The sequence below is a fragment of the Rhea pennata genome, chromosome 2, assembly GCF_028389875.1.
Source record: "Rhea pennata isolate bPtePen1 chromosome 2, bPtePen1.pri, whole genome shotgun sequence".
NCBI classification, from domain to species: Eukaryota; Metazoa; Chordata; class Aves; order Rheiformes; family Rheidae; genus Rhea; species Rhea pennata.
Window position 1 is genome coordinate 34,024,887 of NC_084664.1, and position 24,956 is coordinate 34,049,842.

The 24,956-nt window shown below is 46.2% G+C and overlaps 1 protein-coding gene across 1 annotated transcript; it reads right to left on the bottom strand.

Annotated features, from left to right (window-relative positions):
- Window positions 1-7,620: 7,620 nt before the first annotated feature.
- TWIST1 (twist family bHLH transcription factor 1) lies at window positions 7,621-9,919 on the bottom strand. Its single transcript, XM_062567794.1, has 2 exons — window positions 8,996-9,919; window positions 7,621-8,333 (listed from the first exon to the last, which is right to left on the bottom strand). The coding sequence occupies exon 1, from the start codon at window positions 9,608-9,610 to the stop codon at window positions 9,041-9,043; it is 570 nt and encodes a 189-aa protein (XP_062423778.1). The 5' UTR covers window positions 9,611-9,919; the 3' UTR covers window positions 7,621-8,333; window positions 8,996-9,040.
- Between the last annotated feature and the right edge of the window lie 15,037 nt (window positions 9,920-24,956).

Here is a 24,956-nt window from a genome sequence, read left to right on the forward strand (position 1 = left end):
GGGGTCGCCCCAGCCCTCCAATCCCAGATCTCAATAAGTGGTAGGAGAGGAGACGGGCAGGGGAGCCCTCCCGGGTGGAGCCATCCCGCCGCCGGGGCGCCCCGTCGGCCGGAGCCGGGGTCCCCCCCCCTCGGGGAGCCGGCAGCCCGCGCCGTGCCTCGCCAGCGCTGGGGAGATCGGGTATCACGTTACGGTCCGGGCAGGCAGAAGAAAGGAGAGTGTCAGGCACTGTCAGGTATTAATAGGACCATTTTTCCCTATTAAAACCATGCCTTTGAGCAAAGGGGTTTCTTTCATGTTATCCCCCACCAATACTCCGAGAGAATTCCTAAAACCCAGGAATTTTTCAAATCAAAGACATAATCTTTGTCCTTCTGTCCATTCCCCCGACTCCACCACACACACTATACCCCAAACTGCCTTTACTATCATTATCCCCAGCGCAGATGCCTGTTTAAATTCTTGATTCAAGCCGGAGGACATTTAATAGCTGACTGGATTAAATATTGCAGACTCCAGCCTAGAATGTCTTTGAAAATACAGGTCGAGGACTATACCTAAATTCGCTGGATGAAAACTGATCTATGATATATGTTTTAAGTTCAGATCTGAGGACGGAAGGGATGGGGGAAGGGAGTCTGTTCTGGATCTGGTTTATATTGGTGTAAAAACCTTGAAGTTGAAAGGTGTTCCAGGATGCTTTGAGAAAAAGAGATGGAAAAAGAAGAAAAGAAAAGAAAAGAAAAGAAAAGAAAAGAAAAGAAAAGAAAAGAAAAGAAAAGAAAAGAAAAGAAAAGAAAAGAAAAGAAAAGAAAAGAAAAGAAAAGAAAAGAAAAGAAAAGAAAAGAAAAGAAAAGAAAAGAGAAAAAGAGCTAATTAATTAGCTAACTTTTATACGTGGGAAATGGATATATTTTCCATCGCCAATAATTAAACATGAAACAAAGCAAAGCACTTCGAAAGTGCTGAGGTTCCGTGGAGGAATTAGCCGCCTGTTTGAAATTAACACTAATTTGGCTCTTACATCAACAAGCCCTTCGTAGACAGCATCTCATTCAGTCACTAAACATTTTTGATAGCTCCAGGGTTCAGAAGCGAATGTGTGTGTGTGTTTGCATCTCTGTGTCCAGAACACGTACTTTCACATGCGCTGAAAAGTTTTACTTCTTTTCAAATCCCAGGACAAAATGCAAAAAGCATTCTCCCACATTTTCCTAAATTACATGAAATATTACAAGACGAATTGTCTCTTGCCGAAAAGTGTGTTATCAGTGAGTAACTTGAGTGCATCCTGTTTACCGTCGATGGATAAAAATAGAAAAAAGACTCTACAGTTTTTATTTCAAAAAAAAAAAAAGTATTTGCATTCACTTTAAACCTTTTTCAAGAGCATGTGATAGAGACGCAAAGGCAATAAATCGAGATTAAGAATCCCAAGGGATTTTTTAGACTGATGTTATAGATTATGGGCAGTACCTTTATCTATTTAGCTGCATTAGGTACGCCTACATTGTCATTCTTAAAACTAATGTGCCCTTTCACCTTTGAAAATATTTGCGCGAAACAAAAAGAGCTAATTTCTGTCCGATTCGAAGTTCAGCAAGAACTTTTCTGTTATTTAATACAATTACAAAAAAAGCTTCGTGACAATTCAAAACATGTAGCTCAAAATGCAGCTGGGTACCCGCCTGCAGAAATACATTTGCAGAAATAAGCAAGGCGTATTTACAGCTCATCGAAATGGTTTGTGAATAAAACCCCTAGAATACGGGCAGGTGTTTGCAGAAGTCCGACAAACACTCCAGCCTTCCTTCAGCTCCAGGGTGGCTCCTTCTCTTGGCACCGACCACGTATCACTGGCCGGCACTGTGTCTCTCCAGGCTGGTGGCTTTCAGAGGGAAACGACCCGCCCCCACCTACCTGCAAACGAGCAGCCACAGTGATAACCACTGACACTGCGGATGTAACAAGGGCTCTAGTTTTTAAGTTAAAGCCCGAGGACTTTCTGGGAAAGAGTAATAATAATATAAAACGAATAAAAAAATACCCAGGAATGAAGGGCTTACAGCTGGCGAGGGACTGACAGAGCTCTTCTGGAAATGTCAAACTGAGGACAGGTTTTAATTTCCTGAAGAGCCGCGGCGCTGCTGCTTTCTGCCCTGCTCCGCAGCGCGGCGGCTCCGGCAGCGCGGGAGCTGCCCGCGCCGCGCCGCGCTGCGCCGCGCCGCGCCGGCCGGCGCGGAGCCGCGCCGCGCCGCCTGCCTTCGCCGCGGCCCGCGGGGCTCAGGGCTGTCAGCCCAGCTTTGCCTTGCTCCCCTTAGCAGCCTCTACCCGCCTTCAAAAAAAAAAAAAAAAAAAAAAAAAAAAAGGCAATTGATTAGTCTCAGCTTCTCCTCCCGACAGAGATCCGATACTTTCCTTAGGATCAAACGATCCCGAGGCTAAAAGAGGGGGTCGACGGACAAAAAAGAATGAAAGAAAATAGAAAAAACAGTTAAAAAAAGTAAAAAAAAAAAAAAAAAAAAAACAAGAAGGAAGAGAAAAGGAAAGAGAAAAGGAAAAGGAAAGGAAAGGGAAAAGAAAGGAGGAAAAAGAAAATGAAAGAGAAAAAAGAAAAAGAAAAAGAAAAAGAAAAAGAAAAAGAAAAAGAAAAAGAAAAAGAAAAAGAAAAAGAAAAAGAAAAAGAAAAAGAAAAAGAAAAAGAAAAAGAAAAAGAAAAAGAAAAAGAAAAAGAAAGAAAAGACTGAAAGGAGTGAAGAAGAAGAAGAAAGAACGAGAGAGAGAGAGAAAGGAGAAAAAGGGAGAAAAAGAGAGAAAGAAAGCAATAAAACAAGAAAGCAAGGAAGTAAGCAAGAAAAGGAAGCGATGAAGGAAGGAAGGAAGGAAGAAAAGGAAGAAAGTTACTTTGTCTCGGCAAACTGGAAGAAGCTGGGACCGAATATCTGCATTTTCTTTCCAGCAAACAAGCAAATTAAAAATAATATTTAAATAAAACTTACATATTGTGCATATATGTACATTTACACACAGATATAAAATGGCAGGAATGATTTACGTTTGATTTTCTGCAAGCCTTTCCCTTCCTAGTATTTACAAGGCGGGGCTCCATTTGCAAGTTGTACATCTGTTCGCTTCACGTGACATTTTCATAAAAGCTCTAACATCTGGTCAAAATAAACCTCCTTCAGGTACCTGCTTAACTTTTCACATGTCAAAATCCCTTCCCCTCTGAAGCTCTTCTTTCCCCCACGACCGCAATGGTGTGGATTGCTCCTTTCTCGACTGTTTAATGACTCTGCCTCGTCCCGAACAGAACAAAGCAACCCTAAATATGAGGGGGCAACCTCGACCCTTCCTCTGAACATCCTTTCCCCCTCCCACTTCCAGATTTGCCCCAGATTAGAAAGACAAAACTCTCCGTCTCACCATAAGATTTTATGTCGGGATTTTTGCATCGCAGCAAACAGCCCTCCCGTCAAGCAAACCTACATTTGTGCTCGCGCTAATATTTTGCACGGACACTGATAAAGCTCCTCAGGCCAGATGACGATCTCTTAGTGGTCCCAAACCGATTCCATTATTATTTCTGCTATTATTAATTGCTACTATTGTCATTACAGTCGTGCTGATTTCAGTGTGGTTCGTCAGGATTATTTTGGAGTGAAATGCATCCTCTGGCACCCGTATCCATGCAGAGTGCAAGAGAAGTTTCTTAAAGATCCTGCAGATTTGATGCTACCCCTTTACAAAAAGTAATGGCGAAGAGCCAGAGAAGATACGAACGTTGCCTAAATAATAGGGATTTAAAAGCTCGTCGTAAGCGGGCGAAGGAGACAGACTTACTGGGAGAGAGGACAGATTTTCCCTCGATCTGATCTTTTTTTTTTTTTTTTTTTTTTTTTTTTTTCCTTGTGTTGGGCTTTATCTTGATTTTTTTTTCGACGGGTGTTATCATTATCATTATGTCTCCGAAGCTTTATTGTTCCTGTTCTGTAAAACCTTTCTAAGCCTCCCGCAATCCTGATCGCTTGGTCCTTATAAATGGCAGGCTGTTTGCTTTTAAAAAAGAAAAGAGGGACTTTTGTACAAGTGATTTTAACCTGCTCCACCTTCAAGTGACCTGCCAAATGCTCCTTCTTATTTTATAGACATCTGGGAATTCCATACATGCCTTAAACTCCAATTACACACCTTCTTCAAAGGACACGTGCTTTGATTTGCCAAGAACATTAAGTGGACTGAAGTCGAAAGAAGCTGGTGCAAAAGTTAATGTAAAATACATCCTGTGCAATGTTTACTGCGGCAGGTTATGTTGTTCGGCAAATAAAACAAGTCCTGGTGGGATGTGTGCGACTCTTTCTTCTTCTTCTTCTTCTTTTATTTCTTTTTTTTCTTTCTTTCTTTTTTCTTTTTTTTCTTTTGCCTTAGCCTTCCGGATCCTCTCTATGGAATGGATTCGACTTTCCACCACCACCACCACCTCCTTCTCAAAGATGCTAATTTATGGCAAAGCGCTCCCTTTCCCGACGGGCCCCCCGGCCGCTGCAGCAGGGGCAAGGGAAGGGAGCACCGTGTGAAGCGGGGCGTCCCCGAGGGCGGCCAGCGGCCGGGAGCCGAGCCGAGCCCGGGCCAGCGGGGCTGGCTCCCGGAGGGAGAGCGCCCTTCCCCGCCGCGGCCGCTCCGCGGGCGCGCCGAGCCCCGCGGGGCTCGCCCCGGCAGGTGCCCGCGCCCGGCGCCGCAGGTGAGCCCCGCTGACCCGCCGCTTCTGCTGGCGTTTCCGTGACATTTGTCGTGTCCCCTCCACCCCCTCGGCCCCCTTCCCCCCCACCCCCCGGTGCGAGTTTGTTTGTTTTGTTTAAAATTACAGATGCAGGGAAAACCGCCTGACATCATGGGAGTGGGACGAGCGCGCACTTTGAAGGGCTCCTGGGCAGGACTTCAAGTGAAATCATACGCCTGGGAGGAATCCGATACCGGCCTGGAGAAAGCAGCGGGGCGGCCCCTGCCAAACCGAGGAATGCGCCAGGGCCCGCGGCCGGCGCCCCCCGCCCGCCGCCCCGCAGGCGGCGCAGCGCCGAGCACCCGCCGCGGGCGGCAGCGCCCGAGTAGCGCTGCCCGGAGCCAGGGCGCTGCGCGGGGCCCGGCGGCGCGGCTGGGGCCGCGGCAGGACGCGGCGGATGCCTGGACATGGACCTCTTCTCCCCTCGCGTTTGCTGTGTGAATAAATGCGACATATTGATGTTTCGGGAAAAGAAGTAAAATCAATCAGGACTTCCAAAGGCAGAGGCACAATCAGAAAATTCTAATTGCAAGAGTGTTTAAAATTCCCAGAAGACAAATTAATATACATACGCCTTTTGTTCTCCAGAAAGCCTGACTGTGACTTAATCGCTTTTGGCTCAAGCCCTAGGAGCACCAGGCCTCTGTAGTCCCCTATTCCAACCCAGGAAAGGTTACGTTTGTATTTTAAACCCAGGATTATCTCCTCTTTATGATTTTTTTTTTTTTTTTTTTTTTTAATGAGGCAAAGGTAACGGTTCGTAGTCGGGAAAACGCACCGGCGGCGAAGTTGAGCGCCCGGGTGCTCGGGGAGGGCGGCGGAGCCCGAGGGGAGCCCGACTGGAGAGTCCCAGAGGCGACGGGGCGAGGGCGGGGGGGGAGGGGACGAGAGCGATGTGAGCCCATGGGCAGAAATTGAGAGGGTTTCACCCTGTGTCCTTCAAGGTGATGGAAAGAGCTAGTACAGTCAGGGCCAAAGGCTGCTCTTGTTGCTACGGCATCGATCAGACTTAAGCCCGTCAAACGGAGTTGCTCCGGATTTCTCAGTCGGTTTCTAAGGGCGAGCAGAGCTTGGCCCGTGTTTTTTACGATGCCCTTGATTCCTCTTCTATATTTCGCAGATATCGCCATCCGTAAAACGTGCCTTCCTCTGAGCATGGAGCAGCTCATCGCCTCCGATCCTCCTTTCCGATCTCCTCTCTTTTAAAATTTGAGGCGGTTTTCTCCTTTTCCCTGATGAGAAGGGTTATTTTCCCGCCCTCATAGGGAACAACCAAATCCACCCCTCAACTTCCAAAATCCCCCAAGCCTCACCTCACCTCCAAAGTCCCGCGTCTCCTCCCCGTGTCCCCTGCTTTTCCTGTAGCCAATAACACGGACAAACATTACCTTCTCCTCAGTAGCCGGGTCTCAGCAGAGCTGGCTTTTTCGAGAGACATGAGGTGCCGTGCGCGGAGCTGCGGAGCCAGGCACCGGGGGGAGCACAGAGGGTCCCCCAGCAGCCGAGAGCACTGCCGAAACGGGGGCCGCGACCACCAGAGCCCCCATCCGATTTTCAAGTCCTTGCTAATCCGTCAGTGCAAACAAGCGCTGCGGGCTCTCTACTGTAAACATTGCGCACTGGCCTAAAATATGCACGATATTAAATTCATAATACTGTTATGTCAGCAATAGCCGGTAATATGTGGATATGGAAACAAAAACATTCAGGCAAGAAAGTCAACTCAACCTGGGCTACGCAAACAGGCTCTGTTTTGGATAAACACCCCATCCTATTTACCCTAGACACTGGATGAATCCCGGAGGTACTGTCCCTGGCAGAGGGGGGGGACTCTGCTGAGTTCCCAGGGCCGGGCCGGGTGCTCTGCGGCGGCGCCCTGCGCATCCGCGCACCCTACGCAGCCGCATAGGGGCAGAAGGCGCGGGGCGCCAGACATCGCATCCCGGGGCACGGACTGGCTGCGAAGTGAGCAAGTGACAGCAGAGGTGGGATCAGCTATCCAGTTTTGAGGTTTGGCTTTTCTGGTATTGCTTTGGGGAATTTTTTAGAGTTTTTTTTTTCTTTTTAGTTTTAGCAGCTTCCCTTTTGACCTTTCATTCAAGACCTCAAATCTGGAGATTTCCTCTCGCTTACATCTAGGGTTTCGCCGCATGCTGGAGACCCGTGGAAGGTACCGTGAAAAGAAATAGAAGCAATATGCGTCCTACGTGTAGAAAAGGACAAGAGGGCAGGTTAGCATATCCCTCCGTGCTTTGAACAACGTTAATTTGATCTCAAGTCTCAAATTATATTATATAAAACCCTAGAGAGCAGAGCAGTCAAACATCACTTCCACCGGAAAACCCCACTCGCTGGACACTTCCCTGTTTCAGCTCCACTTTCTCTGCACTTTGCCTCTGGACATACCCATCTTTAAAACTGATGTCTCTTCCTAGAGGATGCTGGCAAAAGAGTCTGTACCAGGGGACGGGGAATGGGTCCTTCTCCTGCCTTACATTTCGGGGACGAGCAGCCTGCAAAGCCCAGCACCGGGGTTGAGCTCCACGGCGAATGCTCCTCTGCTCTCCGCATAACTCCACATCACATGGCGTTATGATTACAAGAGGGAGAGATAAAGAGGGGAAATATCTTGCCCCAAAATCCAGTGAGCTTCAGTGCAGAATAATAAAGTTGTCTCTATAAATAACATGCCTGTGTCTGTCAGTAGCCAGTTTATTTGCTTTTTTCGCCTGGTTTGTTTATACTAGTGCCCCCTCTCTCTTGGGTGTCTTTACAGCTCAACAAGCAGGTATTTATCTCCAGTTCTAACCCTGAGTTTTCAGAGAGACCAAACTTTAAAGTTATTAAAATTTCAATCATATTTATTTATTGCAGAAAAATAATATACAATGATATTTACAAAACAATCATAAAAATAGGAATGCATTTAGACACCGGATCTATTTGCATTTTAACATGGGTCATCAATAAATAAATAAAATGTTTATTTTTTTCTCAGAGGAAAAAATAATAATAATAAAAAAGTTAGGAACCGGGTAGGTTTGTATATAATAGCTTGAGCCCAGCTTATTCCCCCCTTAAAAAAAAAAAAAAAAAAAAAAAAAAAAAAAGTTTTTGTCTCTATGGGGATTTTTTTTTTGGTTGGTTGGTTGGTTTCATTCAAGAATGAAGAAAGTCCACAATAATGTATTTCCTTTCACCAGTGGCTCATAGGCACAACCTCTTGGGAATGCATGCAAAAAAGGCAAATTAAAAAAAAAAAAGTTAAATTCCAACATTCTTCGTCAAAAATAAAAAAAATCGAACGATTCAGACTTCTATCAGAATGCAGAGATGTGTGGATTGTACAGATGCCCAATGGGTAGTCACTGTCCAAAGCCCTTGTCTCTTTCTCTTTCCTTAAGTGCTCCCCACGCCCTGCTTTGAATTTGGATAGAGCTCTTCTAATTTCCAAGAAATCCTTGGTATACTTTTTTAGACAAGAACCAAAAATGGTATCCAACTTCAGAGTCTCTAGACTGTCCATTTTCTCCTTCTGTGGGAACAATGTCATCTGCAAAAACCCAGAGAGGGCGGAAAGCTTGTTACTGAAATGAAAGATAAATGTATCTATACCTCTCTCTCTCTCTCTCTCTCTCTCTCTCTCTCTCTTTCTCTCTAAATATATATACCGTGTGGGAATAAAGAAGGGAGAAGCGTGTGCCTCTGTTGTGCATGCGGCACAGAGACTGTGTGACACCCGCGTTCAGCCAGCTAGCGGTATCAGAGCCGAGAGAAAAGGGGCTGGTGGGACCGAAGGAAATGCACATCGGGAAACACGCAGCGGACATGGATTCACTTCAAAATACTAGCAGCGCCGGCAATCATCCCAGCAGCCCGGCAGGCTCCACGGCGTTTGGTGGAAAAGCGCTCTCGGGCCGGCCCTGTCTGGCTCGGGCAGCCCCGCACCGGAGCCGCGTCCCCGCCCGCAGCCCACCCCGCCGGGCCTGCGGGCAGAGCCCCGCGTGGGCCCCGCGGCCGGCCGCGCCCGGGGCGCAGGTCCCGCGGCCCTGCTCTCCAGCCGGCCCTCACGGCCAGGCTCCGCAGGGCGGGCAGGGCCCTCGCTCGCCCCTCGTCCCGAGGCGTCGCGGGTGCCCCGGCCACCCGTGCCCGGCCCACGGCGCTCCTGGCAGCCCCGCCGGTCCCTCCCCGCCGGTTTCGGGGGTCCCGCCTTACCTAGGGCTCCTGCCGGGGGGATGCGAGGGGGGGGGACGCTGCCTGCTAGTGGGATGCGGACATGGACCAGGCGCCCTCCATTCTCCACACCGAGAAGGCGTAGCTGAGCCGCTCGTGGGCCACATAGCTGCAGCTTGCCATCTTGGAGTCCAGCTCGTCGCTCTGTAAGACCTGGTAGAGGAAGTCGATGTACCTGGCCGCCAGCTTCAGGGTCTGGATCTTGCTCAGCTTGTCCGAGGGCAGCGTGGGGATGATCTTCCGCAGGGCGGCGAAGGCTTCGTTCAGCGACTGCGTGCGCTGCCGCTCCCGCACGTTGGCCATGACCCGCTGGGTCTGCAGCTCCTCGTAGGACTGGGGGCTGCCGCCGCCGCTGCTGCTGCCGCCGCCCCCGCCGCCCGCCCCCGCCCCGCACTTCTTGCCCCGCTTGCCTTGGGCCGGGCTGCAGGGCTCGTCCGCGGCCCCGACGGCGCCGCCGGCGCTGCGCCGGCTGGAGCGCCGCTTGCGCCCCCCTCTCTTGTTGTTGGGCAGCTGCTGCCGGTCCGGCTCCTCTTCGCTGTTGCTCAGGCTGTCGTCGGCGGGGGAGACTGGCGAGTTTGACTCGTCCTGCTGCATCATCTCTGGGGGGAGACACAAGAAGCGGGCCGGGAGGGGGGGGAGGGCAGGGAGAAGAGGGGGGCACCTAACCCGCCAGCTCCCCCTTGATCGGCTGCTTCGCTGGCCTGCGAGGAGGAGGAGGAGGAGGGAGGGAGGGAGGGAGGACCTCACTTTGGGGGGAGGGGGGATGGCATCAGGATCCAAGAGGAAAAAAAAACACCAACCAAAAAAAAAAAAAAAAATCCTCCCGATCCCTCCTTGGAGCCCCTTCGAGGTGTCTGGGATTGGGAGAAAGTTGAAGACTTGGAGGTTCTTATAGCTCCTGCTGGCGGAAAGTTTGGGGGCAGCAGTGTCATTGGCCTGACGTGGAGAGGAGGGACTTTTGCTGAGTTTTATAGGAAAGTTTCCGCTTCCCCCCCTCCACGCCCTCCCCCAATTATTTTTTTTTTCAAGCCATTCACAAGTGATCTAGCCTCCCCCTCCACACACACACATACATCCTTACGCCAGCCCTTTTCTCCTTTTCCCTCTCCGCGGTTTCTCTTTTCGGGCTGTCCCGACTTGCGCTCCGCTTTGGGACAGCCGGGGGGCGGGGGGTGCAGGCTGCCCGCGCACCATGCGCACAACTCTGCAGGGGAAGCGGGTGCTTGCTCTGCGCGCTCGGGGGGCGGCTGGCCCTCAGCAGCCGGGGGACAGCCTGCATCTCTCGGTCTTTCCCCACTGCAACGGGCACAGCTTGCAGAGGCAGGAAGGAAGGAGAAATTTACCGCAGGGCAGCATCCACTGACATCCCGACTCCGTCCCTCTCCCGCACACGCCACGCTCCCGCCACCGAGACCCCTCGGGGTCTGCCTTTCTGCCGGAGCCCCACATTTGTGGGCTGGGGCGGGAGAACGGGGCAGCCTTGTCATGTCTGGCTGAGGGAATGCGCTCGGAGAAAGCCGTCTGCAGAGGTAGAAGCAGTAGGAAAACTAAACGTTAGCTTTTTATATATGCACCAGTCCCCGTGTTCCTCTAAGGGAAACCCGGGAAGACCCGCGTCCCTGCACCCTCGAACCTGGCAAGTCGGGAGATGGGCGGGTGTGCAGAGCCTCTCTGCCTCGCCTCCGCCTGCTGAGCGCACGCTTCAGTTTGCCCTCCCTGAAGGCGCCCAAGTCCGGCACTTCCTGGGAACCGAGTTTATTTGTTTTAAATTCTCTTTTATGTTTGCAGCCAAAGCCATTTTCTCCCCTTCCCCCGCCTTTGTGCCCCCTCTCCCCTCGCTGGCAGCACAGAGCAGGTGTTGAGTCTTTTTTAACAGCAGCTCAGATTCAAACGTGGAAAGCCTGGAGCGGAAAACTCGAGGTTGCCATCCATTAACAAATGGGATGATGCACCACGGCGGCTCCTTGCGAGGGGACGGCTTGTCTCCTGCGCCGGCTTGGCAGTATCTCTTGGGTCTGGCACCTTCTTGAGCCTCGGGCAAAGGGGTAAGCGCCGGGGCAGCGTGGCGGCTCCCCAAGCTGTGTTTGAGGTGGGAACACGAGAAGGGCGAACGAAATAACCGAGGGATGATAACGCTGAGAGGGACAAAACGAGGCTCCTTGAAGAACACCGTCGTCTGCCTCGGGATGAAGGAGCCGTCACTGCCCTCCGAGTGCGGGCTCGCTCTCTGCACAGAGAGGCCTCCCGCTCGGGAGAGCCGCCGGCGGGCGAGCTCGCCGGGCTCGGGGCGGCCGCCCCGCCGCGGTGGGTGGTGTCCGGCTCGACTCGGCTCGGCGCGGCCCGGCGCGGCCCGGCGCAGTGCGGCCCAGCGCGGCTCGGCTCAGGGCTGCTCGGCTCGGCGCGGCTCGGCTGGCCGGGGGGCCGCTGCTGCCTGCGGCGCCCGTCGGGCACGGGGCGGCCGGCCGCGGGCCGCCGCGGGGCGGCAGCTGCTTCGCTGCTCTGCCGCTGGGCAGCGGATGGGGTTTGCTACTTCGGCCTCCGAGCCAAACAGCGAAAGCAGGGCCACCGGGAGGAAACAGAGGGGTGACTTATTCAGAGGAGGGAAAGTGCGCAGGCAAAGAGATCTCATCGTACGTGGGCACAGCTCCCCTGGCTTACAGTTTGTCCCTGCCACGTGTGGAGTGACCTGTCCGTCCACTTTAACACCATGGCCCATCCTGGGAGACGGGGTTTCCCTTACATTTGCAACGGCTACTCTCCGTGAAGTTGACTGACTTTCATTCCCCCTCCCTCTCACCAATTATTTCGGCCACACTCAGAGCCCTGATGCTCCTCTGGGATGTTGGGCAGTGTCATCCAGAGCAAAGGCTGAAAGTTGTGGCAGTGAGCATCCCTAGGCAACTCTGGGGACTCAGGAAAAAAAATGAATTTGTTATGGGCAAGCCTTAAGAGAGTGCCTATCTTCATGGTGCACTCTGGCAGCAGGCTTTTTTTGGAACTACATGTGTGAGGTTGCTAAAATCTTGTCACTTTTTTCCCTACCTTCCTTCCTTCTTCTGCTCTCTCTCTCTCTCTCCCACCTTCCTATTACAGAAACAACATTGGAGTGCAAAAACAGATCTAGTAGTTGTTACCTAGTCAGGAACAGGACACCAGGACCATGCCTTAAAGGTGGAGCCCGACATCAGCAAGCTTGGGACATGGCTCATCTGGGTCAGAGCTGACACAGATGTCATCAGAGCTGACCCAGTTGATCTGATGTGGGATGCCATCTGACCACCGAAGAGCAGGAGCAGAGTGTACAGAGGAGCCAACTGCAGCAAAAGTAACCAACAGTAGTCAGCAGAATACGTATGGTGCTACTTGGGACCTGCACACTGCTGTGTAAGTGGTGATTACTCAGCATCTTGCTGTTGGTGGTGGTGTTTTATCTTGCTCACAGGTTGCATGCTCAGGACCAAAGGAAATCATGCCTGTACTCTTGCCGCCAACAGCCACCACACGACTGGAGAAACTAGGTGGCCTGCACTGTGCCAGTGGTAGGAGTAGGCTGGTGTTGAGCTCCGGGGACCCATCACTGGATCCTCTGTTCAGGCCTACCAGTGGGCAGCAGCCCTGCCTGATGCCAGTGTGTGTGGGGGAGAAAGAGTTGGTGCTAGAGAGGGGGACGGATGTGTCAGAGTGCAGGTGTGTGTGAGAAAGAGAGAGACACAGAGTTTTCTGTGTGTATGTGTTCAAGGGGTGTGCTTGTGTGTTTCTGTGAGTGCATGTACTGTTGATCTTTTGTAGTGTGGCATGCATGTGCTTGTTGTGTTGGGAAAGAAGGGGAATGGAGATGGCAGAAAAGGAAAATCACTTCAATTTCTGTTGGTTTATTTTGAAAAATACAAGTTTGGGTGGGGAGTGGAGTGGGAGGCTTTTTATTTCACATTAAAACAGTAATCACTGTTTAATTCAGATAGTGCTAAATGGTGTTTCTGAACATCTAAAAACCACTCCAGTAGAACTGCATGCTGCTTTGCAGCGTGGGACAAAGGATGCCACATCCTGTTCTCTGTCATGCAGCCTAGGGCTCTGAGCCCCTCTCTGCTCTTCAGAGGTGGCAAGAAGAGATGCAGGCAATTCCTGGGCCTTTGCAGGTCTGCATGGGTCTCTCCATTCTGGCAGGCCTTCCTGGACCTCATCTAAGTAAAATATGTGCTGTGGGAACAGCCCCTACACAAAGCACTGCCAGGACAACCTCAAGAGAAAACTCCAGCATTCTGTCATGTGTACAGTAATGTATAACATCATTAGAGTAACCACCTACATCACAGGTGTGGGTGTGAACTTGGAGCTAAATAAATGATAAACTCTTAGGAAGATGAAACCTTATCGGAATAGCTGAACATGCTGGGCTGCAGTGGTTGTGATGATCTTGATCATATTTCTCTAGAAGCAAAATTCATGGCTGATAGGGAAGTATTTGGATGAGATGCCTCCAGTAGTATTCTGGTGTTTGTGTAGGCACCCCATCAGACAGTCTCAGGCTGGGATAAGCAGGGCCTGCATTAGCTCAGGCAGAAAATCTCACTGCTTTGGAGGGGACTGGATTGTTAGTTTGCTTCTTTCACTTTTTGTTCTGTTTGCTTTGTTTTGTTTAAGAATGAATTAAAGTTTTTATTTTGTTAGCCTGTTTATAAATTAGTGGGCAAGTTTAAGAACTAATGTATGCAAGATCTGCCAGGTACAAGTACAATGTTGTACACTCACTTGACAGTTGAGTTGCAATAGGCTGTTCTGTGATAATAATGCCACATATACATACACATATTGTAATTCAACTCTTAAAAACTACTCATTATGGTAAAATACAAAACTCTCTCACTGATGGGGATTTTGGGAGATATCCTATAATGTAACTAATATATGTATGCACACACAGCAACAGGCTTCCTAACTGCTTATTTGGTGCTGTGGAAGCTTCCAGTCTGTCATTTCCGTAGGAGTTGTACGATAAGATCTGTTTAGAGGCTAGATCTGTTTTGAGGCTCACTGAAACCAATTGAAATTTTTCCACAGTAAAGCATTTTAATTCCTAAAGATGCTAGGTGAAAGCCTGGTCAAGTCCTGGTCCCTTCAGAAGGGACAAGAAAACTCTCGCGATTGTGCTGCAATCTGCCTCATGTTCAAAACACATCAGGAAATTACCTGATAGTTCCCACAGTGGTCTGGTACACACTTGTATCCAGGAGCAGCAAACCAGCAGAAAGAAGATAAAGTATCCGACAACAGGACCTATTTTCTGGTTCTTTCTACTTTTTTTTTTTTTTTTTTTTTTTTTTTTTCTCTTTTTTTCCCCTGTGTGTCCTTCCTATGTCACCGCGGCAGCTCGTACAACTGAGGGTTCAGGCTAGCTCCCAAGCGGCAAGCAATGAAGCCTTGGTCAGCGCTGCTGGGCGGGCGGGTGCGCGCCGCTCTGCTCCGCTCCCGCTCCCGCGGCGGCGGGCGGCGGGCGGCGGGCGGCGGGCGGCGGGCGCGGGCCGCCCCGTCGGGGGCGCGGCGGCCGGGCTGTGCGGCTGGCGGCCACCGGGGGGCACGATTCCCCGCCGAACCGGCGCGGCGGGCCGCGGGCCCGGCACCCAGGTGAGCTAACCGCTCCTCTTCAACTGCCTCTTCGCATTTCAGGCTAGAGCAAGGCGCACAGCAGCGGTGCTTGTGTTGCAGTTGAGTCCGTTCAGGCTGTTTTTGCTTTGATTTGCTTTGCTTCGCTTTGCTTTGCTTCGCTTTGCTTTATGATGTTATGTTTTCCACCACAGCTGCCGCGGGGGTTAGATGCTACCCACCCGCCCCGGGTTATTTTTCAGACGGAAATTCCCCCCGGAGCTGTTGTGCTTCAGTTAGCCCCAAGCGTTTCTTTTCGTTCACAGAAGCTCAGGCCGGGGAGCGCTGCTGCTGGGCCGCGGGGCCGGGCCGGGCCGCGCCGGGCTGGGCCGGAGCAGCTCGCTGCTCTGGGGGGAGGGCAGGCCGACCATCCGCGGAGACACAGCCACGGGCTTTTTCCAACCCGAAGCTACTTCGCCTCTTGCTTCGTTTTTAAATTTTTGAAGGAGAGAGAGGACATCATGGAAATTGTTCAATGAATCAGCTGCGCTGTCAAAGCGGCTGCAATGGTTTGTTTGCTTGTTATTTAAACTCTAGCTAGAGTTGTGATGTGGTCTTTGAGATAAAGTCCTAACGGCTTTCTGGCACCGGAGTGTGTGACAAGGGCCTTTTTCCGTCCTCTGAAAGGAAGTCACGTTGCTCCCAGCACACCTACCCTGTCCAGAGCACACCCGGGGCGCTGAGCTCCTGGTCGCCTCGCTCTTCCTGCTCCTTGGGGCTTGAGCTGGTGGCAGGGCACGCTGTGCCACTGTGCGCCTTGGGTTTAGTTTGGTTTCACTTTGGTCCTTCTTGCTGGTTTCCTCCTCAGTGCAAGGCCAGGAAATACCTATGTCCTCACAAACAATCCCGTATAGGAGTCCTAATAAATTAAGATCCCAAATTGATTGCAACATGTTTTAATATAAAATATTTTATTTAAACAAATGTTATTCAACTGAAGAAATAATTTGTGATAGAGGATAGGGATCTTTAAGTAGAGCATTAGTACCTTGGTGGAAACTTGAATGGAAGCCTCTCCTGTACCCCAGGGAAGACCAGTCCTTCCCACCACAAGAGATCAACGTATCTAATGCTGTCGTGCAGCTCTGCCCCTAATTATGGCTCCAGGTCTTATTTTTGTGGTTTCATGTCTAAAGCTGAAAAGACTGCTTAGTAAAACAAGCTTATCTACACTCCAGGGGATAATAGTTATTTATATTAATAATGGAGCTTATTTGCTATTTCAACTCTTTTTTTTTGGACTTTCCATCTCTTCCATCTTTCCTGAACTATGTAAATATACCTTTTTTGTATTCTTCTTGCTCCCACACATTACTCAAATCTATGTATTCAATCTTTCAATACACTTGGCCCACAGAAACTCCATAAAACCTCAGGCCTTTTTACCACAAAGTCTGCTTTTTCTTCCAAGGTGGGGGAGGGAGTACTGCAGGCATAGATGATGGATAAAGCATTCCACAAAGTCTGTTTCCTAGAGGTGAAGTCAATCTCTTCCTGCAGCTCCTGCAATTCATGATAGACTCCTAGAGTCAGAACAGCAGCATGTAAGCAGGCCCTTCCCTGGTTAGCAGTGTCTGTAGCCTGGGGAAGGATCCCCAGTGGTCCCTGCTCAGTGTGGTCTCCTTTTGACTAACAGCTGCACTGGGGATGTCAGAGAGGAAGATGAAGGAAAGGGTCATGTAGGAAACAGCAGTGACTCAGAAGACTTCACAGGAGTTCATTAGACACCGTGGTAGGGTCTCTTTTACCTCTAACACAGACAACAAAGGGAGGGAAAGAGCCTGGAAGGTCGTCCTAACATACACATATGCTCTCCTAGGCAAGTGAAATTTTTTTTTGATTGGTAACCTGATTGGATGCCAGGTCTAGAAGTTGGAACACATCCACCTTCTCCTCCTCCCACCCAGAGACCACACAGGGGCTGATTATAACTTTGCAGAGGAGGGGTGTCTAGAGGGGGAAAGTTCACCAAAATGAACACCCATCTCATACTTTCCACAGTTACCTTGGCTCTAAGGACATCTTATTGCTCGCTACTGGTAGAGTACTTTGGGGAGAACAGGGATTTATTTACCTCTTTGTCAAGTTGTATTTTCCTTCAGAGAAGGTTGTCAGGGTGGAATAATAGTCTACATATTTCTTTCTAGATTGAGAATTACTAATTATTTTGTGATATAGCCTGTGATGCCTAAAGATCTACCATATACTATCGTGCCTGTTGTAGAGAACAGGATAATGATTAATTAGTCAGGATACTTTGCTCACTGGAGATTGACTTGTTAATAGGTCCATGCACTAGTTTTAATGACCAATCAAAGGTCATATAACAGGTCATACAAAGAAGCAGATCTAGGACACAAATCTTGGTCACAGAAGTCCTGGTGATTTTTTTTTCTTCCAGAAAAGGCAGTTTTATTCACATGATAATGTAAATTACTGTAGTAAAACACACACACACACACACACACACACACACACACACACACACACTGTGCATTTGTATTATCTATCTATCTATGTAACTAATCTACCTATGACATCCAGACAAGCAATCTGTATGCTGTATTGTAAAATACTACACTACTCCTGCTTCTGCCTTGAAAAGTGTCTATACTAAACATAGTCTCATGCCAAAGTCTACTGTCTGACCTTGTAGCACTAAAAATAGTTAATCTCAAAAGCAGAGAAATACTTGTTTCTCCTTTTAGAACATTTATGCTTGCCTCCATTAAGAACTTGTTCCAGAACCCTTTGAAGTCAAAGGGAGTGTTTCAGCAGGCTTTGGATCAAGCCCTAAAATGGATCAATTAAACTTTAAATAACATAAACATGAAAACAGTTCCAGCCTGAGAGTATTGTTGAATAGAGAGAAATATTTAAGAGAGGCTGCTTTCGGAGTAAAGGGTCAGTGATTGTTCTTTAGATGAATTTGTGGAATTTTCTATGATTAAAAATAATCCCTTATATGTAAGTTGTGATTTCTTTTCAGTCTTAAAAACATCCACACTTTGCTGCATGGCAGAAATGCTATTGTCAAAGTATGTTGTCCTGGTAAGTACAAAGATGATTTGAATTCAGTGGTACATTTACAGTTTGAACCCTAAACAGTAAAATATGGCCCAGATTTTCAAAGTCAGAGCAGAGGCTTCATTCCAAAACATTGTCCTGACTCTAAAGTTTGCTCAGTTTTATGTCTCAGTTCATATTTAAGCAGATTATGAGGTTTTCTAATGCCCGATATGATGTTATTCTTTGTCTTACACTTTGCAAATGGGCTAATTACACTCTCAGTGACAGAAGGTGTTGCTATTAATTAAAAAGCAGAGAATGTACAGTGGAATATAGCAAAGACTTCTTATGAAACTATGGAGTTTATCCCTTAAGTTTATCCTGCAGCAATATATAGTGGTCAACAATATACCCTTTAAAAAGAGAAGGAAAATATAGATGCAAACTCCAACCTCACCATACTTACTGCACTGCTTCCCATTAATCATTGTATCAGATATTTGCTTACTTTGAATGAAGTAACTCTCTTGGAATTTTTGCTGAATGGGGATTATTTGACATAAGACAATAAAATGGTTGTTGTTCTTTTCAGAGAGATATAAGTTTGATCAATTATATTTGAATGGCTTACAGCCATACAGCTATCTACAGTGACATTTATGATCTATTTTGGTTATCCCCAAATGGCCTTCAACCTAGTTATTATCAGCCAACATGATGAGTTTTTGGTCAGTGGAAATCCTTTAGTGTCTTGGAAAGAATCATGATGTTGTCTTTTGGCCAGATTCCATTACGGGTAACTACAACGTTATCTACATTCAGTGTATGTAATTGAGTGGCTGTGGTATGGCACAGTGTCATTTGGCTTAATTTCAATCAGCTAAGATAATTTTCTATATTTTCTTTCCTATAACACTGTGTGAGTTGCTGTACAAAGTGAAACAGCTGCCACATTCTCATTTTTGGAGTAGCATCCCAGACTGGACTGTCTCTTGCAAGAGGACAACATAGCTTCCTATTTGGCAGGTAGAAATTTGCAACACCAAATCCTTCCATTTGTGGTTTCATGTCATCAGTTCATTGCAGGAACTAATTATCTGGTCTAGATGACAAGCTACCTGATTTGTTAGTGTAGCTGGCAGGTTAACTGTCTAAGCCTTAACATTTCCACACAGAATTCACTGTGGGTAGAAAATTTCATCCAAAAAAAGGAAGAAAAATCGCCATGTTTTAAGATTAGGTACTCAGTTGGGAAATCAAGTTCTTAACACTAAATCAGATGTATCATGAAGGAAGGAGGTGCTTCATAATTGGTTACATGAAGGGTATAGAGCCAACCCAAAAGCGTGCAGAGAGGAGGGAAGAAGATAATAGAGTCACTTAACCTCACTGCAAAAAACAGCCTTCCTACTCTCATAGACTTAGTGTAGATCAGGAGCAAGCTATACGGGTACAAAAAAAAAGAAGATTATGCTTTTTCACTCCTTGTATCTGTGGGAACTATTGTATTTCTTCATACATGCCCTTTCCAAGTCATTCGTTGAGGCAGAAAACATTTGCACTACTGCCTGTCACAGAGGTAGTTAAAATATTATATGACAAAAAGTTGTTGTTAATCTTTACTCAAGAGTATTGAAGATGGTATGTGAAATCCTCACTGTGTTAGCTGTTACGGCAAGGACACCAAAACTGAAGAGAGCGGATTAGCTGCTCCCCAGCAACATGCACCATGGCAGATGGTGCATAGCAACATCCCAAGTGCAACAGAGATGTTGGAGAATAGTGACATACAGGCAGTGGCAACACTATGCATACAGTAGAGAAAGCCCACAGCAGATGCAGCTTTCTTTTTTCTTTTTTCCCCCCCTTGAACATCCCTGATTAGAAAACCTCCACAGTGCAACCAATGTTTCCACCCTACTGCTGCAAGGCAAACTTTACCATTCTCTGTGAAGACTTCACAGCATTTGAAAATTTGTCAATGGCTGTTTTCAGTAAATGAAAAGATTTTGAGCATAAAGCCCCCTCTTTCTATCCCTAAGGATGCTCTGAATCTTTGGAATAGTATTGGGTGTTTGTGTGGATATGGAAGAATTTCATAAGATCCTCCCATTAAATAATTCTAATGAACCATAGCTTCATGAAACTGGCTTTTGGAAAGGAAAGTAGATTTGAAAGAAACTTCTCTAGAGCTTTTTACTTTCTACAACGTTCTTAACAACTCAGTAGGCCTTTTCAGTTTGGAGGTGAAAACGTAATTACTCTATACCCCAAAATCCTCTCCAGTCAGAGAACCGGCTTATGCATTTGGTCCGTCAAAGGATTTGGACAGTGGGACACTGAAGAGTCCTGTTTTTACTACATAATTAATGTCTAAGTTTTTGGAAATGACATACCTTCGAATTTAATACCTTTATGCTGGTAAAGGCATTTTCAGCAATGGGACTTGAACAGCCTTTTTCATCTAACCAAGATCTGGTTTATTAGTTCAAGTCACAGTTATCAGTCCTTTTGTGAAAGCTCCATTTGCTCATGCTTAGAATTTGGGTTCTATCTGTCAAGGAGGTGGCACCTGATGGGGATCTAAACCATCAATTTAATCATATTTGGCAACATTCAAGATATCTGTGAAGAAAATTTAAACTGGCTCAGATGTAGGATGAAATGAATTCCATGCGTCTTCAAGTAAGACAGGGAAAGATCTCAGATAGCCCTTCACTTCACAGTCTTTCAATCATCTTTTCCTTTCTTTTCCGTGACTATAATCCACCATCCTGCTTCTCTTGCATCTGGTAGTTTTTGTACAAAATTCAGTGATGCTACAGAATTGCTACAGTGTTCTAGCATATCACATTAACATGTGATTAAAAATGGATTAAAACTTCTTCCAATAAATTTATTGAAGGGCTATCCTTTATTTTATTTTATTTTTTACTTTTTTTGCTTAATATGTAATATTAAGAAAAAAAGTGAACTACTTAAAAGTGTAAGCACTCCCAAATGTTCCAAATGATATTCTTTAATCTAAAATCTCTGATTCAGCTCTTAGTTATTTAAGAATAATTTTAAAATTATTCCTGTACTCAGAAAATTTCCTGCCAACTCCATGCCTCAGTTATGTACATTATTCTAAAAGACTTCATAGCAGCTTAGATGGCCAAGATCAGGTCCAAGAGCACCTTGAAACATCTGAAACACTTCAGCATTTGGATAATTACATACATTTGGGGCCAACCCACATTTCTCTTTGGAAAATGTTTCCATTGCATGGTTGCAGACAGCAGATGGATCATATGATCTCTACATTTGGAAAGATGGCATAATTCTGGCAGACTGTCAGTTAAGTGAAGGGGCTGATTTCAGATCCTCATTAAGAAAATATACAACCACACAGAGTGGACTGAATGGCAGAATGTGATCACTGGCGCCAGCTTTAATAGAAAATATAGCACACTATTGCAACATGAAATCTGATGTGCTGTGGCTGGATCCAGCTTTACTAGGTTTTGTGTTCATTTTTCAAACAAATATGTTTTTAAAGGAGACATTCTTTGTAGTGCAAGGGCACTCTGTTCACCAGTTGAGAGAGGAGCGGAGCAGCAAAGCAGTGGGAGGTGAATTCAAAGAGCCAGCAGCTCTCAGTTTGGGGAGTGGTCAAGGCTATGCTGGGGCTTTGCTTCTACTTGAAGGCATTTCTGTTTATTGTAAAACTTCTCTTTATGTTTGTAATCACTCGCTGCATGTGTTATGAAGGGTATTTTTTGCAGTTGGAAGTGTGTCTCGAAACACTCTGTGGAGACAGCATGACCTATTCCAGCAGTTCCATGGCTCTAGGACCAAGGCCCGGGGAGTCCTCCTCACACTACACAGTGACACATTTCCGTCCTGATTTCCACAGAAAGGTAGGCCTGGACAGGACATAGCAGCTTGGGAAAGATTCTCAGGGCACTGTAAAATACACTGGAATTTTCGGGTAGCACTGAATGTAACTGTTAGGGGAAGTCACAGCTAAAGAGAAAATGGTTAGCTTTGCTGCACACCTTCATTTCACCACTGAAACTTCACCTGTCAATAGCTGATATTTATAGGTGGTGTTAGGACTTTTTAAGGGTCTTATCACTTTCAGCACTGATCTTTGGAAAAATGGGATATTCAAATAGTATCTCACATAGATCATACAAAAAATGAATGATCTTAAGGCACTGTATTTTTTTGAAAATCTTTGCTAAATTATCTTTTATCCAGTCTAGAAAGATTGTATATCCCAAATGAGCCTGAATTATTCAAGCAGTGATGGTATTTGGTGTGGACTATTTATCATTGTACTTTTGTGCTGTATTCACCACTCTTTAATAAAAGTGTAACTATCAAAGGCCAGAATTCATTAACAAAGTTAAAAAATGTTACAGTACATTGAAAATAAACCAAAAAAAAAAAAAAAAAAAAAAAACAAAGAAAAGAAAAGAAATATCAACATCTGAATTAACTTCTCCTCTTTCTCTCAGTTCATTTATGTATGGTGAAGACCTCCATGCAGATTTTCTCCTTCCTGTGTGGAAAACCATAAAATGCAGTACCTTCTTTTGAATCCATGCAAGGTTTGGAGTAAGACAAAATGGAATTGGAAATAACACGGACAATTATTATCTTTCTGGTTTCAGAGCTTAGGAGAGAGTCAAATCAGCAGGAGGCTCTTTATCTGTCTTTTTGAAATCGCAGAAAGGAGCAACTATTCAGAGAGTATTCTGACACAGTATTCTGAACTGATTAAATTTAGCAGCTTTTTAGGAAAAGACAATAAATTTTACTGAACCACAAATAATCAGTGTGCCTATGCATCTCTGTACTGTTCTGGCGTATTCGTAATAGGAAAAGCATGACTGTCATTGTTGTGCATCAGTAGTATTCAAGACTAGTAAAACCAACAAATTCTTTTGAAGATGGGGACTCAGTATGCACAGCAGTCACATTTTAAGCTTCAGTATCTCAGCTATTTTTAATTTTACGAAAATCGAAAAGTTCCAAGTTAATTGAAAGGACCAAAAAGACCATATAGAAAATCTCTGTGAGAAACACCACTGATCTGAAGGAGAACAAAAATAAATCAAAAACCCCTTTCCATCACTTTTTCACCCCCATGACTTCAAAAACTAATTTATTTTAAAGTTTGTAAAAGGGGAAAAAAAGTGTTGTTGGACTAAGACTTCACTTATCAGGTTTCATCCTGGAGGGAATTTTTATAGCTGAGTTATAAACCCTCCACACTAGTGTGTTTATAATGGAAACGCTGACAAATGCGATAATAAACACCAATCATGGGGCCATAGTAGCTGGTCAAAATGTGGATGCAGGAGTCTGCAATGCTATCATAATATTTTGTTCTGTTTCCAGCATTAATTTGCTTAAATCTACTTTCAGGTTGAGAAACTGTAAAACAAGATCAGTCTGACTATAGAATGTAAAATCGTTTGATTATTTTTACTTCTCTGAAAAAGCTTGGTTATACTTCTCAAATATGATTTCATTTAGACTTATTTTTTGGTTTACGTGTCTGAATACTAATCGTAACTTGATAGCTTCAAGGGACCTCAACTTTCTACCGAAAGGCAGCCTTCAGTGGGCAAAGAGAGTATAAACAAACTCGCCTCAGAACAGGATCTAAAAATGGGATATGATCAAACAGCTTTAAGGCTTTAAAAGCCCCACTATTATCTTTTCCCAGAAGTAATTGACACTGCCAGTTTTTGTTCTTAATGCGGTGATAATGGCATGGTGCTTTAGGGAGACCAGGAGCTGTGATTGGTTTCAGCGTTGGTGGTAGCAGCGTTTTTGAGCAAGCGAAAGCAAGTTAAATACAGTGGGTGAAATCCTAGCCTCACCGAAGTTAGCAGTTTTGCCCCTCACTTCATTAGGGTGAGGGCTTTCCTGGCTTCTCGTGTCTGCCATCCTATTTAACGGGGCATGAGAGGGGCAGGGAGCCCCCTCTCCCGTCAGCTCGGGCATCCCCCGCCGGCGAGGACACTGCCTGTCCGCAGCGATTCCGAAATGCGGTTACATTTGTTAGCCAAAGGGAGCTCCCAGGATTTCACGCCCATCCGCATGGACAAGCTGATGGCTCGGAGCGGTACCCGCCGTTTCACCGAGCTGTTTACAGCCGTAAGGGTATCTTTCAGTTTTAACAGAGGTATCTAAGAAAACATTGCGCCAAAACTACCATTCCGGCAAATCTTTGCCTGCTTCGGATAAAGCGTAATAAGCTAGAGACCCCTTCACCAGCTTCTCAGCTCTTCTAAATCAGTGAACAGTCCAGTGCACTGGCGTCTTTGACAAACGCGAAATACACCTTGATACTTGACCTGCACTGTTTGTGTGTTATCTTCATTAGGTTATACTGTAACTGCGTTTTTAATTTTAAATACGATTTTTAGAGTAAGTAAGTGGCTCGAATAAGAATGACACTACTGGTCTGTATTACTACTGTAAAATTTCCAGTGACCATTTAAAATTAAAATTTGTAATGCAGGATCCAGATTTTCATTTGTATTTAAAAATAAAATATAATATTTTCTTTCTGCTTCTCTCTAGTCTTTAGCACAAGCATGGAAAAACTTGGATCTTGAACACCTTCCAATGTTTTGTTATTAAACCAAGACGAGAAAACCAATAATTTTTGAATTATCTGTTACAGACATGTTTACATTATGAATCTCTTAAGACTGAGAGTGTTATGGAGCTCTAATTTTATCCAGTGGCATGGGCAAGAAAAAATATGAAAAGATATATAATTGTGCTGTGGAAAGTATAGTTATATAGAGATTGTGGAGAAATAGTGCACTAAATTGCACATTTCATTATCCTTAAAGAATTTGTCTTCATCTTTTTGCTTGACACAGTGGCAACAGTGAAGTGCATCTGGGTCATGTGAACAGTTGTTGATTTTGGAACATTGTTAATTCTTAGTTCCTTTTTCTCAATTTATTTTTAGCAGAAAAACAAAACAAAAAAATCTGAAGAGGTGAAACACCCCAGCTTCTAGAGGGTATCCAGCTGCATTAACTATCTGACCGCCTCTCGGAAGAAAAACATTCTGACAACCAGAGAGCAGATGCATTGTACAGAATCAGGAAGGTCAACAAAAACAAGTGGAAAAGGGATCCAAGGAAACAAGTGAAAGAGAATATGAGAATATTAATATAGGATGTTAGATCATTAGTGATAGTAATACTAAAGTGAACAGAATGAGAAAAAGAAGAATCATCACCTGAGCTAGCAAAAACATACGAGAAGAAAT

Excerpts from the sequence above, each read along its gene's own strand:
- TWIST1 (XM_062567794.1), bottom strand. The coding sequence starts at position 9,610 with ATGATGCAGCAGGACGAGTCAAACTCGCCAGTCTCCCCCGCCGACGAC.